This window comes from Rattus norvegicus, chromosome 3 (genome assembly GCF_036323735.1).
Source record: "Rattus norvegicus strain BN/NHsdMcwi chromosome 3, GRCr8, whole genome shotgun sequence".
NCBI classification, from domain to species: domain Eukaryota; kingdom Metazoa; phylum Chordata; class Mammalia; order Rodentia; family Muridae; genus Rattus; species Rattus norvegicus.
In genome coordinates, this window is record NC_086021.1 from 109,853,595 (window position 1) to 109,868,822 (window position 15,228).

General features: G+C 42.2%; 1 protein-coding gene across 2 annotated transcripts in view; it reads right to left on the minus strand.

Annotated features, from left to right (window-relative positions):
• Pdhx (pyruvate dehydrogenase complex, component X) overlaps positions 1-15,228 on the minus strand; it is a 60,291-nt gene that overhangs the window by 27,016 nt on the left and 18,047 nt on the right. The window contains exon 2 of one of the 2 annotated variants that reach the window (XM_063283706.1): positions 12,269-12,349. In XM_063283706.1, coding sequence (XP_063139776.1) covers positions 12,269-12,349 — 81 coding nt within the window. The remainder of the gene's footprint in view (positions 1-12,268; positions 12,350-15,228) is intronic. The other variant, NM_001394536.1, reaches the window with a different exon arrangement.

Sequence of the window (15,228 nt, forward strand, 5' to 3'; positions counted from 1 at the left end):
GTGTGTGTGTGTGTGTGTGTGTGTGTGTGTGTATACATGCACATAATACATGGCTCATGTGTAGAAGTCAGAAGATAATTCATGGCAGTTGGTTTTCTCTTTCAACCACATGGGTCTCATGGGCCGAACTCAAGTCATCGAGCTGGGAGGCAGGTACTGAGCCTCTTACCAGCCCTGCTTTATTCTTTTAAGTATGAAAATTAATATGAACATATGTATAGCATGAGTGAATAAGAAAGCATTAGAAATACAATTAGTTCTCAATGTGTTTGCACATGTGTGTGGATATTTTATGTTTTCCTAAAGCTATACAGTGGATATACTTACCACAATAAAAATTAATACAAAGATAGATGAAATTTTAAAAATAAATCCATACTCATAGAGATAATAACAACAAATGTGTTTATTTTCTGGGATAAATAAAGATTCCTTGTCTCTTAATTTTATTTTACTTTACTTTTATTTTTTTTTTGTCTCTTGATTTTTATTTTTGTTTTTGAAATGAAATTTCATACAGTCCATGCTAGGCTTCAGTAGACAAGGACAGTCTTGGCTTCCTAATCCTTCTGCCTCTCAGCCCCCATCCCACCCCCACCTTTAAAGGACAATTTGACTATTCCATTAAGAGAAACTGTATCAATTACAATACTTTCCTGTTAAGTGTTTGGGACAAATTCAGAAACCTTGTTAGCACTACACAGCACAGAATGAATATAGTATAAACAAAAATAAAATACATCCGTGAAGCCAACTATGACCATTTCTATGCAACAGAAAAAATACAAAACTTAAAATGTGCACAGGAGCGACACTACAGATGTACAGGTTTCTGAGTCTAGAGGCCAAGGGAAAGATGTGGGGCTGAGAGAACAACCAGTCAAGGCTTCAGGAGCCAAAGGATAAGAAATGAGAGGACTAAAACATCTCTCAGCAACAGAAGCTGTGGCAAATTACCTTTGAGGACAAAAGATAACCATATGCCAGGGTGTAGGGAATAGGCAGGAGGGAAGACATGGAAACAAGACCCCACACCACTGTCCACTCAAAGCAAACCCCATAACGAGGTTCCCCATCACAAAGAAATCTAATGTTATGAAAACAAAATACAATCAATAATTACAGCAGAAACTAAATTTTGGGAAAATTACTATAGCAAATCTTTTTTAAGTCACTATTTTGAGGTAAACAGTCATCTCAAACACAAGACATTTTTAAAAATTACAGAAATGAAACAAAATAGTGTCAAGAAGAAAGGAAAACAATTAAAGCTGTAGGGAGAGAAACTCAAGGTTCTGAAGTAAGACACAGAAGAACACGACAATGGACCAAGCACCAATAGCACTGGAAGGGCAAACGCAGACAAGTGACAGCCTGAGAGCACCTCTCCACAGTCGGTCGGTTCAGGGATGGCGGCTGGAGGGAGCAGTGGAGGGCAGCTGTAGAGACAGACCACTGCTGAGAAGTTCCCAGGAGGCAGGAAGCAGGGTGAAGAATTCTGAACGCTGTACTGACTAAAATGGGTACAGAGAGGAGTCTTGTGACTTGGAGGGAGGCTCTGACTTTTATGTAGGTGCTGGTGACAAGGGGATGTGTACACATGAACATTATTAGTTAGCTTTGGTGAAAACAAGAGTAACATTTGATGACCAGTATCGACACTATCGACAGTAGGAAATATACTTTAAAATGTTATCAGGAGAAAGCAGATGGCCTCAGTGGAATGAGAGAGTCGGAGCACACTTCAGCGGTCAGAGGACAGTGAAGTAACACAACACCAAAGAAAAACACTGTCTGGAACACTATACACAGTCAGACAGCCAGTTAAGGATGAACTGTCAAGGATTTCAAGGTACACAAAGTGTAGGGAATTTTACTAATAGTGATTACTTTAAAGAGCTCCTACAAAATGCAGCTGAAGACAAGCAGACACAAATAGAAGGGACGGACACACGGACACGCGAGCAAGTCCCCACTGAAGGCACTAACACACCTGTGTCACCATTTACAATGTAACACCTAAGGATTAAAAGGTGAAAGGAACTCTACAACAGCATAGAGAACAAGAAGGCTTGGTGAGGGCTAACTGTGCTCACAACTATGGTACAGTTAGTAGAAAAAACTGAATTAATACTAGATCCAACTGGCAAAGTTTGGGGATTTAAAAATACAAATAAAATCTATAGCATTCAAAACTCAGGAAAAGCAAAAAACAACAAAATGATCGTCTAAAAGAAAGTGAGAGTATAAGAAGTAAAAAGAATGAAAATAGAAATGTCTAAAAAGTTATAGAATTGGCCTAGGGTATGAGTAATCACAGTACAGATGAATAGATTAAAACCATCTACTACGAAATTATCAAAATGAACACAAAACTAAAACCTTTGCAAATGTGTCTTCTAAGAGACAGACCACAAACAAAGCTGAATGAGAAATACAGAAGTAGAAAACATGAGACATACACACACCTACTCATATACAGCCCCCATGGACGTCAGAGCCATTAACCGGCGATGCCGTGAGATACCAAGGAAAACCAACATTAGTAAATATGCCATGAAAGCTCAGTGTATGGAAACTTCTCAGTACACCAGAATGAACAACCAGGTGATTTTACCTTAGTTACAGGAGCTCAGGACTACTAATATTAACATTTTAATAAAGAAAATTTAGCTGTTAGATGGTATTTACCAAACACCTAAAAGGTACCTACCTCCTTTATCCCCAACAAGATGCTTCTGGCCAACAAACACTTATTGACAACCACGTTGTGCACCAAGGTTGCAGGAGTGGGAAATAAAAGTGGGTTGATTTGTTTGACTTTCTGACTCAAGAAACTCCCTGTATCCCCAGTAAAAAGTCAGCAGGGTAAGAAGTCAGCATGTTCTGGGGTTATTCAGGAGGTCCTCAAAGCGGTCTCTAGAAGGGAAAAGAAGCTTCCGAGAACAAGAGGACAGCTCCCCAAGCCTGAGAATATGAGTGAGCCGTGCACCAGGCAAGAAGGACAGCCAGAGCCCTGGACCACAGCGGGATGCTTTAGGCAAGTGGCAAACAGACCAAGGGACGCAGTGGAGACTAGAATGCAGAAAGGCAAGACCAGGGTGAAGAGACCCCGTCAGCAGGAGAGTTGATGCTCCAGCCTGCCTTCCTTGCGCACCTTTCACCACAGATACTTCAGGAGGGACCTGACACTATTTTCAGCAGAACCCCCACCCCAATGCTTCTGTTGTCGCAGTGGGAGAGCCTGCTAGACCAGGCAACTTTCCCAACACTTCTTAGATGCACAGACGACAGACTCTGGCCATAAAGAAAAAATACTGTGTGATTATTTTTCATGCACATTTAAATTTCAACTACTTTTTAAAGAACATGTATTAAGTTACTTTGGCCATATAAGTTTCTGAGTTACTCAACTGGCACACTTCTGCTGTTTCTGAATTCCTCTGCTAACTTGAAAAAAATCACAAAGTGCATCAGGAAATGCTTTGCTGCTACTGTTGCTCTATCCCAGTCACTAGTCACCAGCTCCTGCATTAGCTGCACTGTGTGTAGTCTACCATTCCCCCAGTTTCAGGCCAGGGCTTCCTCACATTAGGTGGAAATGCTCTGAGAGGCAGAGACTTCAGAAATCCCTCGTTTCCATATGGGACGCAGATTTGTTCTTTACATTTACTTGGTTATAGCATTTGATTTGCAGCACATTTGTAACATCTGAAAAAGACGTTCTTCTTCTTTCTAAAGCCACGTCTCTCTATTCACACTGAACACTATGTTAGCAATATGAGCATGCTGAGGGAGCCAGAGCACGTGGTCAATGGAGCAGGACACAGGAAACAAGTCTTGTCGAACCACAGTTTAAAACAGAATTATTCCATGAGGAAGCACAGCCCGTAAGGATTAGGAGACTGAAGCTGTACCCGTTATCACTGGCACTGCACCCAGGACAGTTGAGACTGTGTAATGGCTCCCAAAGACCCAAACCCACAGCTCCAGTACTGATTAGCGCTGAGCTGCTCGGCAGAGTGGTAATGAGGAGCCACTGCCAATCCCAGACACAAATGAGCTCCGCTAAGTTAAGTTACTTATCTTTCCAACTTTCAGGAAGATTTTAAATGTGTAGCTATAAAAAACACCATGGACCTAAAAGTTCTATATTTATACTTCACATATACCTTTAAAAAAACATTTTGCAATATTTCCTGTTAAAAATAAAGTTTCAGATATATTTCTAGCTAATAAGCCACTAATAATCAGAAATCAGCCTCCCTACTCTGCACTCTGTCATGTAAACAGGTCATTTAGCTAACACTGATGCACAAGGCACACACACAGAAGAATGGACGGTACTATGAAAGCCTACCCTACCCCACAAGGGTCTAGCAGGTCATTCTTAGCTGAGGCTCCCTGGTGGGCTCTCAGCATCATGTGGCTGGCTGCAGAAGATGGCGGCTCCTCTGCTACCTGTACCATGTCCTCCTGGCCCGCGTCAGTGTTGGGGGTGGAGCAGGCTGGAGCAAGAGTGTGGGTCCCAGCAGGGACCAGAGCAAAGGCCTGCCCAGAGCTGTTCTCCAGCACCAAAGCCAGCAGCACAGTCCTGGTGAACAGCTGACAGAACTGAGCATGAGCTCCACAGAGACTTCCCCTCTCCTGAACATGTCTCAAACACAGTTAATGGCAATGCTGGCTGTATTAAAGTAATCCCCTGCCTCTTACACAACAACTTTATTCTACTGACAGTGAGGACTAGACATCTGTTTCAAAGATGCTGCAGAGGACGGCCAGCTGTTGTCTGTTCAGCAAGTAGGTCAGATCTGTATGAGGAGCAGGAAAATGTGCTTCTCGTGCTACAGTGAGTCATGGCGACCAACACACTGACAAAAGAAGCCATGCAGAAAAGCCTGTCTTCTCCTGTTTTACAAGAAATGTTGAGAAATGCAACATTTAAAGATAGGACAATCAGGTTGGCAGGAGCTGGGGGCTGAGAAGGGAGTAGCTACCTCAGACAGCAGGTGTCTGGCATGAGAGAAATGTGCTACAACTGAACCGAGGTGGCAGTCACAACACCTTCTCTAATTTTATGGTATTTTTAGTTAATTCTTAGACTGAAATAAAATATAATACTGAATACAAAGCTATTATTTGACTCATTCAAGAGCTAGAAATAACGATATGCTGTTCTCTTACTTCTGGAGCTCTGCCAGAACTCTAAATCCAAGACACAGCTTCACTCCATCGGCTCACTCCCAGGGTGGGCAGCCCAGTGGACAGACAACATGGTGAACCTGACAGCAGGATTCGCTGCACTCTGACCATCTTAGCTTCTAACAACCAACACATATGTACTCCCAGCATTGTCTGACGTGGCTGTAATTGCAAAGCCTCAACTTTTAGGAACCCTTAAAGCTTATGAAGACTGCACTCTGTCACAGGGAATAAATCACTATCTATCTAGTCTTTCCTTGCAATTTCTACCTTCTTACATGTTCTAAGTTCTAAAATAAATGTTTTAAATCAGGGACTAGGCATCAATAAAGACTTCACTATCTAAACAAAAACAGTGTATTAAAAACTACCTATTAGATTATAAAACTTTTTAACACAAAAATTAACCAAACCATTATAGATATTTTGCTCACCATTTTAGATCACAGTGGCAACAGTCTTTAAAGGGATCATGAATTACCAAGAACTAGAATTAAGAATGGCCTCACTTACTTCCAATATATTACTAAATAGCACCCCCTGCCCCAAAGCTGGGTTAACACGCAATTTAAAGAGCAAACTGAAGGGAAATAAGCTCCAGAAGATTAAAATGTCTGCTGTCCGTGAAACAAGTACACTGGTGAGAAGCAGAGCAGATGGCTGAACCGCTCACTTCCTGCTCCTGACTGCACTGTCCAGTCCCAGTGCGTACCTCACCACACAGCTGAGGGGCTGCAGGCTCACTACATCCACCGGCCTGTAACTTCACAAAGTGGGGTGGAACTTAACTTTTCAAGTCAATATTTAGGGGTGCAAACATCCTGCTGAATGAATATGAAAAGCCAAAGCTCAAAGCCATGAGGAGAAAAGGCTAAAATGGACTCCCATGGATCATATTACTTAGAAATGCAGAACTTTCTCAGCCACTGATAATTATCTTAAAAGATGTCATTAGCCATGCAGAGCCTGTCCTCAGAGTGCTCCAGTGAAGCACTGGCGTTGGTTTATATGACTGAGAATTTTGGAAAGCACTGTTAGCTGTTTCTTTGAATATGCCATCGTCCATCTTCTCCTTTAGTCCTGGTGGATATGTCTCATTTTATTCTTCTCAGTCCCAACTTCTCTTTCTCATCTCCCATCACTTTACCTTCCCTTCCCTTACTCTCGTTTTTTCAGTTCACAAATCTGTGTGTTTGGGGGAGGGCAGCTGTGGTTCCACATCCTCTACTTCCTCCCTCTCAGGGTGTCCTGACACTGCTGCACACCAGGGGGCTGCATCAAGGAGGGGATTTGTGTGTGTGTGTGTGGGGGGGAGCTAGTGCTATAGTTCTTTTACACAAAGGCCTTCTCCCACAATCTTCAGTAAAACAGCTCTCTTAGACGATCTTAGCTTGTGCACATACTTTTACTCAGAGTGGGCTTGTGTGCATACACTTTACTCAGGGTGAGCAGAAGTGTCTATGGACTTTGGAGAGCAGGAAGGAGTTTTCAGGGTAATGAAAATGACTGGCTGCAGTTTAACGCTTATGAGTGCCTCATTTGTATGAGAAGGCATTCCAGGAATCTCAGTACTGCCTGGGCAGATCCTTATCAGGAAAAGAGGAAGTCTGCAGGTGTGCCAAGGACTACTCAGCCTTCCCAGGTAGAGGGTGTGGGGAGTCAGTAGTCCAAGATAATGTCAGAGAAGGAGAGGCCCTGCAGGTAAAGGGAGTCCTCCATTTTGAGCAGAACTAAGATGAACTATCCTGTCATGGCAGACTTCAACTTTCATAAGCAGGGTCTCCTCACACAAATCTGTTCATGTCTTATAACATCCTCGCCTAACCTTCAACATCATTTTTAACTTAATGGGCAACACTTTTCATGATAGAGCTTCCACTTGGCCCTTTTCTCTGCCTGGTGTTTTTTAAGCTGTGTCTATGCTATCATCTTTAATTCTTTCTTTTATATATTAAATAAGTTCAAATTCACATATTTGTGTTTGAGTTTAGTAATTCTAACCAATGGCAGATCCTGGGAGTCTACTTGCTGCTGGCTATGCTTCCTGAATTTCACTCCCAGACAAGTGCTTCTGAGCACATCACTAAGTCTGGGACTGAGTGCTCAGCAAATGGGACTTGACCTTGGTTGGAATCCTGCATGGGTTATAAGATGAGTCCCACCAAGATAGCTTCAAAAGTATTAAGAGTTGAATATCTTTTCCTCAGCCAGGGACTTCTCACTCACAAAGTACCAAGTACTATATATAAACCTGAAGCCCATGAGAGAAGCTTCATGGAAATGGGCATTGTTACTCCACAGAGATTGACAGACCAACAATAACTCTGCTGTCACACAGCACTGAGTTCTACTCATACCGATAGCTCATACTCTATCAGCAACCCACACTGTGTCCAGACTCCACTTCCTGTAACAGGCTGAGCCTCCTGCCTTCTATGCCTAATGCATCTCATAATGGACCAGGCCCAAACCTGAATTTAATCATGGTTTCCTTTTCCTGCCTCTCGACCAGCTCACATCTCTACCCCTTTCTCAGCAGTCTCAGGGCCAGAGGGGCACATGGTTTCGTACTCCACTCCACTCTGGCTGAATTCTCTCACGTTCTAAGTCCATTTATTCTACAGGGACTAGTTAATCGGTAAAGCTTTCCAGGGTCTCTGTCACATTACACACTTTTGGATCTAACCAAATCCTCACGAATTAACTGCTTATAACCAGGGAAGAAAACATACTAACACATTCCCCACAAAGGAAGAGAGCTAAGCAACACTGCCAGTCAAATGAAACTTCTAAGACTCACCAGCCATAATGTATCATACCCTTCACCCCCACGCAAGCCCAGTCCACATGACCAAACGTCTAATCTGAGGCTCCTTTTGCTTTCCTAGTACCCAGATTCCCTCAAAGAAAGGCAGTCCTGTCCTAAACCACCAAACTCATTTGGTCAGGGTTCTCAACTAAATGCCTGCCGGCTCTCTTCCTGGTCTCCGTATCTGTCATCATTACTGAAAGTGACACCACAAATAGCTCGGCCTCCTGGAACCAGAATATAACTCTGTGAGAATTAGAAACCTTGCCCATACAGGTTGGGGATTTAGCTCAGTGGTAGAGCGCTTGCCTAGCATGCGCAAGGCCCTGGGTTCGGTCCCCAGCTCCGGAAAAAAAAAAAAAAAAAAAAAAAGAAACCTTGCCCATGGCCTAAACGCTGCATGTGCTATTTGCTGAACACTAGACTGTACCATTTGATAGCAGGGTTTACTTTAGAGACACCTGTGCCCAGTGCATCAGTCACATGCGGGCACCCTCCAAGTCCTGGCCAGGGCTAGTCCCTTGCTCTTCCCTGTCCTTTTTAAACACTTGCTCAACCAGCCCCCAAGACAAACACCAGGGAGCACGCACCTGCTGCCCTACAATTTCTCCATGTATCTAGTGACTCTGAATACAGACTGAAACTCTGTCCTCTTTCCTTCAAAATTACACACTTCGGACCATGAACAAAGAGGATGGAAGTTTGGTTAGAGTGTGCAATAAGACGTTGGTCAGTGGACAGTATCTGGATGGTTACTCTTACAGTGACCAAAAGATGGAAAAACAAACGGAAACAGAACCCAGAACACAGGGGGCCCTTCCCACCTTCCTTTAAACCAATGTTACAGCTTTTCCTTCTCTAACATAGAACCACAGCCCATTCACCTCTTTCACCTGGATAGTCAGTCTTTTCTAAGCACCATACTAGACACTTGAGGTCTGGTGAAATGGCTGCTATACACAGTAAACAAGCACAACTTTACAGACAGGTTTGTATCAAGTATTCTTAATAACATCAACAATCAAATTCACTGGTGATTTTAATAAAACTAAAGAATGGTTTCTCACTTTAGGTATACTGCAAAGGGACTAAATATAGCTTCTAAAGTGTATACACACACACACACACACACACACACACACACACACACATATATATATATATATATATATATATATATATATATATATATATATATATATCATTACAAAATTTCAAACACACAGAAGTGGCAAGGAAAGCTAACAAAGTCACAGCATCACGAGACTCATAGCCAGTCTCACTGCATCCATCCCATCCTTAACCTAAAGCTCCCACCAGTGCTATTTCAAACCCAACCACAGACATAGCATCATTTCAAATCCTAGCTCCTGGAGATAACTACAAGCATCACTAAACTTCTAAAGAAAATGGTCCCTTCAGAGCATTAAAATTCTAGCCACTTTCAAAACTTCTTTTCAGTTTCCTTGGATCACACTCAATATGAAGTCTACACACAGGCTTTAGTCTCTCAAGTCTGTTATGGCCTGTGTGCTCCTCTTGAAATTATGTGTTCAAGAGGCTGGCCTGTAGCATTCCCTAGTCTGTGGCTTGTTGACCTCTCCTCATGGCATCGCGAAACAGGTTCCACTTCTCGCTGGTATACAGGAACATGGCAGGATTAAATTAAGTACATTCAGTTCCCTTTCTGGTAGGACTACTCCACAGTGAGGTGTTTTAACAGCAGGAAGCGAACTGCCTGGCTGCCTCTCTTACCATGATGCTAGCAGCCAGACAATCACTAGCTACGTCTATTACTTCATACCAGACTGTACGACAGTGATACCCTGACATTAGAATGAGTTTTACACTTTTAACAGCTGAGATATGCTGACGATGAGACATTTCATTGATTATTTGGTTACCCTAAGCTACAGTTTGGAGAAAAGATGGGAAAAAGTAGTTGAGGCTTTGCATTTATTAATAGTTTCAAAATGATTTCATTTCCTAGAATCCTCTCAAAATTTTCAATTACTATTAGTTTTCAGTACTAAGAACTTAGGGTTCAATACACTTTGTGTACACCCGAACACCATTCATCGTCCTTACTGATCCTTAAATGACACTATCTTTGGCTCCAGAAGTCTATAAAATGCCCTCTTAAGTTTTGGATCTTGTCCTTGCTTCTAAACTAATAGGATATTCTAGGTTCACAGGCATACGTCCTGTTCTAGCAGTAGCCAATCTCCAGAGTTTCAGTCACTTCAGTGGGAGCTGGGACTTAAGAGACCGAAGTGTGGATGCTCGTTGGTCTTTGTTTCTACACATTTCCAGGAAAGGCCATGACAATTATTGTTGTGGGGTCTTTATTTAACTTCTGCTATCATTCATCTGTTTTGTCTGTGACTCTTGCCAAGTCCAGGTTACCCAGATCCATCCACCTCAACTACTCCTTTGATGTGTTCTGTAAAATACATATATGACCCTGACATCTACCTTTCTGGCCTTTCTGTCTCCCCCATCCTATCCTCTCCATTACAGCTACTTACAGTCATTTTTAAGCTTTTCTCTTACCCTTTCTGGGTGCTGATTCCATGGCCTCTCACCTGCTAGGCAAGTGCTCTACCACTGACTGCACCTACAGCCCTTGGCTACCGAGGCCTGGGCGCTGCCCTTCCTCTTTATGATGGAACACTCTACCCTTGTCACTGCCCTGCTAGTTTTCACTGAACATTTCTCCACATCAACAGGGGACACTGCTTACTTCTTTACAGTTACAGCCATTTTAAAAGTTAAGAACAGCACTCTGCTCACTCTGACCAGCAGCTGGGCTGCCTTTATTTTCTACTAAACAGGCAATACCTAGCCTCACGTGTGGTGCGTTTTGTCTTATTTTTACCAGTGTATCACAGAGACAAGTCTCTGGGAATAGAGCTACTGGGCCAAAGAGTAAATATGGAAGTAACTTTTCTAGATGCTGCAGTCTCTGCATTTAGATTATTTTCCACTCTGAGTATTTGAGAGCGCTCACTTCCCCCAATCCATCCACTGGTCAGCTGGTCAAACTTCCACATTTCTGTATATGATATTGAAACATGATATTTAGATAGCACTTGTTTGCTAATTTATCAGTACATAGATTAAGTGTCTTTTTCCTCTATATCTAAGAGCCATTCCACATCTTTTTTCTGTAACCCACCTATTCATATATTGAACGTTTTATTTGTGGTACAAGCTCCTTTTTTCAGTTTGTCTCTAGATTCTTTTTATTTGGTTACCATGTTTTCTGTTATACAAATTTATTATCATTATTACTTTGTTTTATGTGTATGTGTTTCACATGCACATATTCGAGTATACTGCTTGTGTGCCTGGTGCCCTGGCCAGAAGAAAGTGCTGCATCCCCAGAACTGAAGTCCCTGACAGTTGGGAACTACCCTTTGAACACTTAGATTCAAACCTGGGTCTCCTGGAAGAACAGCCAGTGCTCCTAACTGCAGAGCATTTTCTCAAGCCCTACAAAATATTTTCTCATCAAATTTAACACTTATTGCCTTCTTGATTGTAGATTCTGAGAGGCAGGGAATTCACCACACTGTCAGCTGTACAGGAATCTATCAAAAATTTTCCTATTACTTGTGACAAATGTTTTTATTATTATACGGTATCTGACTTATTGATAATTTAGTCTTGACACAACACAAACGATGAATCTACTACTGTGCATTTTCATACTTAGAACATCCATGAGTATTTACTGCCCTGTTTTCTTCAATTCCACCAGTCTGTGTTTTGAAGCACCCCACAGTTTTAACTATAGAGGCTTAGGGTCCAATAACTAGCAAAACAGTCTAGTCCCCCACTGTTGGTTGCTGTTGTTTCTCTTTTAAGAATTTCCCTTATATTCTATCTTATTTATTTGTCCTTTCTATTGAAAGCACTTCCCTAGTTACAGAAAAACATGCAGACACACACAAGCACAATAAGGTTATAGGTTAAGCAACATGATAATGATTTTGATTCTAAAAGCCATGAAAAGAACTAAATGTTGGAAGGGAAAGCCTTAAAGAGTTCACCATTATGTGACAGTGAAAAGGCATGTTTTAACCCAGAAAATTCTGATGTCCAATATAGTGTTTATTTTCATAAATCCACACCAACCAGTAAAGAAATACATCTGCTTGCTTTCTATCATGAATTATGTACAATACACGATGTGACAGGAACGAAATTACCAGATCATCGAGCAGGGAAGACATCAGGAACACAGCTGCTCACCTTCCTTTTTCAGCCATTTCACGATGTTCCCTCGTTCCATCGTAGGAGACAGTGATGGCATTAGGATTTTAATAGGATCTGCTGAAATTAAAAACAGAAAAGATTAACTAAACATGCACACAAAAATACTACAAACCCATACTCACATACCAACACAAACATTACACACACACAAATATACACAGTGAGACACTATACATACACATTCATATTATACACACTCATGTACTAACACACACATACAATGTTCCTCATTGAGAAAGGACACACCAAACTGGAAGTGACTATAAAAAACAAAAATAAAAGATTAAGCTAATACTTAAATACTTAAATATAAATAGAATACTTTCAGATCCCTTTTCATGGCTAAAAGACACAAAACAAAAATCAAGACAGGGTTCTATGTCCTACAGCAAAATAATCAGGATCAAATATAAAAACTTAACTTCTAATCCTATGCTATTCAACGTACAACTGTTCTTGCCAGTAGGAACAAGTAGGAACACTGGCCTTGTCAAAGGTGATTGGGCAGGAAAACCTAGGAGTTAAGCAGACCTTAAATCCCAATATGCACTGTAAAAACATCCCCTGACTCATGAGACCTTTGGTTATGCATAAGAAACCACTTTCTCCTTAGATATCTAAAAGGAGACACTTCTTTTTTTTTTTTTTTTTTTTTTTGCTTTTTCTTGGTCTTTGGGTTTTTTTGTTTTAAGACAGGGTCCCACGTAACCCAGACCACCATGCAATTGGGCTGGTCTTGAACTCTGCCCTCTCCCCCCCCCCCCCATGGAATAACAGGCATGGGCCACCAAGCTTGGCTTATCAGAGTACTTTCCTGAATATTTTACGATCTAGATTGAGTCCAATGGAACAAATGTCAGATGTCACCACAATCTGTCTCAAGTAGTTAAATGCCACCCAGGGATCCTCAGGAATGACTTTATCTCTTTTCAAAGATGCCAGGCTGTTAATATTTGGAAAGAGAGTGAACTTCAGGCCAGACTTTTGTGGAAAGGGTGGACTCTCAGCTGGACATGGGGTCAGGCTTCAAGAAATAATCAAGTGCCTGCCCAAAACTCACCATGGGTCAAAGCAGGACCCAGGAGCTGGATGCTTGAAGTCCCTGCAATATCCCCCTGGTTTTCAGGAGGGAAACACTGCTGTCCAAAACACAACCCGAAGTGACACATCAACCAAGTCTGGTAGGCACACCTGTAATCACAGCACAGGAGGCTGAGGAAGGAAGATCACCTCAAGTTCAAGACCAGCCTGTGTTAGTTCCAGTCAGTTCCAGGACAGCAAAGTCTTGACTCAAAATATCCATATTAAGGGGGAGGAGGGTGGGAGGAGTAGGCTGGGGAGATAGCTCAGTGGGTAAAGTGCTGTTCCTGCAAACCGAGGACTTGATTTGTCCCAACAGCACATGGGCAATCCCAGTGCAGTAACAGCAAGATGAAGGTGGACAGAGTATCTTTAGGAGCTCATGAATTATCACATCAGCAACAGTGGGGACTGCCTGATACAAGAGCTGACTGCCACATGTACACCACTGCATGCAGCCCCTAGGAGCACACCCACCCACCCCAGGGCTCACACAGTGAGGACTCTGATATAAGTAACTCACCAAGTGAACTGTTACAGCCTCAGGGCAGGTGCTAAGGTTTGTGCAGTCTGAGTCCCAAGGGAACAGAGAACACAAAGGGGGAACTATTTCAAAACAGTGACTCCCAGATTTGGTGAGAAATAAGAAACTCACACTTCAACCAGGAGTAGTGAGACACACCCTTAATCCCAACATTCTGAAGGGAGTGGCAGGCAGATCTCCGTGAGTTCAAACCCAGCCCAGGCTACATATTAAGCTCCAGAAAAGCCAAGATCATATAATGAGACCCTATCTTGAAAAAGAAAGCAAACAGCCTGGTGTGGTAGACAGATTTATCCCCAGAACCTGAGAGGCAGAGGCAGGAGGATTTCTGTGAGTTCAAGGCCAGGAAACCAGGGCTACACAGAGAAACCCTGTCTCAAAAAACAAGAAAAAACAAACAAAAGTAAAAAAAGCAAAGAACATCACAATTCAAGAAACAGCGAGGGGGTTGAGACACTCAGCAGATAAGGGTTCAGGCTGCTCTTTCATAGGACAAGGATCTGACTCCCAGCCATTCACAAAGACTTATTACCATTACAGAGGGATCCAACGTCCTATTCTAGCCTCGGGCAGGCATTACATCTACATGGTGTGCAAACATGCACTCCTCATCACAACTGTCATAAGATACCAAGGCCTCTGCCTGCTCCGTCTATACAAGTCTCCCAGTCTGCATGTGTACAAGGAAGCCAGGTTAATGCTTCCAGCTATGTATGGTAGCACTTGTTTTTAACCCAAGTTAGTTTGAGGCCAACTTGATTCACAAAGCAATTTCTAAAGCTGTATAGTGATATCCTATCTCAAATACAAAACAACAACAAAAAAGATGCTCCTGAGAACCAACTCTGCAAGCTGTCTTTTGATTTCTACATGGACAGACAGAGAGGCAGACAGACATACAGACACACACACACACACACACACACACACACACACACACACACACGACATATACAGAGTTACAGATTGTTATGAGTTAGGTCATAGGACTCAAACCCAGGTCTTTTAGAAGAGCAGAAAGAAATGTTAACTGATAAGCCATCTCTCCAGACTCCAAGACAATTAAAAAAAAAAAAAGATATGATATGATATGCTCCTTCCACTGAGGCCATCCTCACAGAGCTAGAACTCTGTCTTGGAAGCAGGGTTGATCTCTCCTGTGGTTCCAGGTTCATCCCTTTCATTCCAGTACTTAAAAGGCAGACATGAAAAAAAAAAAAAAAAAAAGGCAGACATGGAGGATGTCTCTGAGTTCAAGGCCAGCCTAGGCTATATAGTCTGAGTTCCTGTCTCTAAAAGTAATGAAAAACAA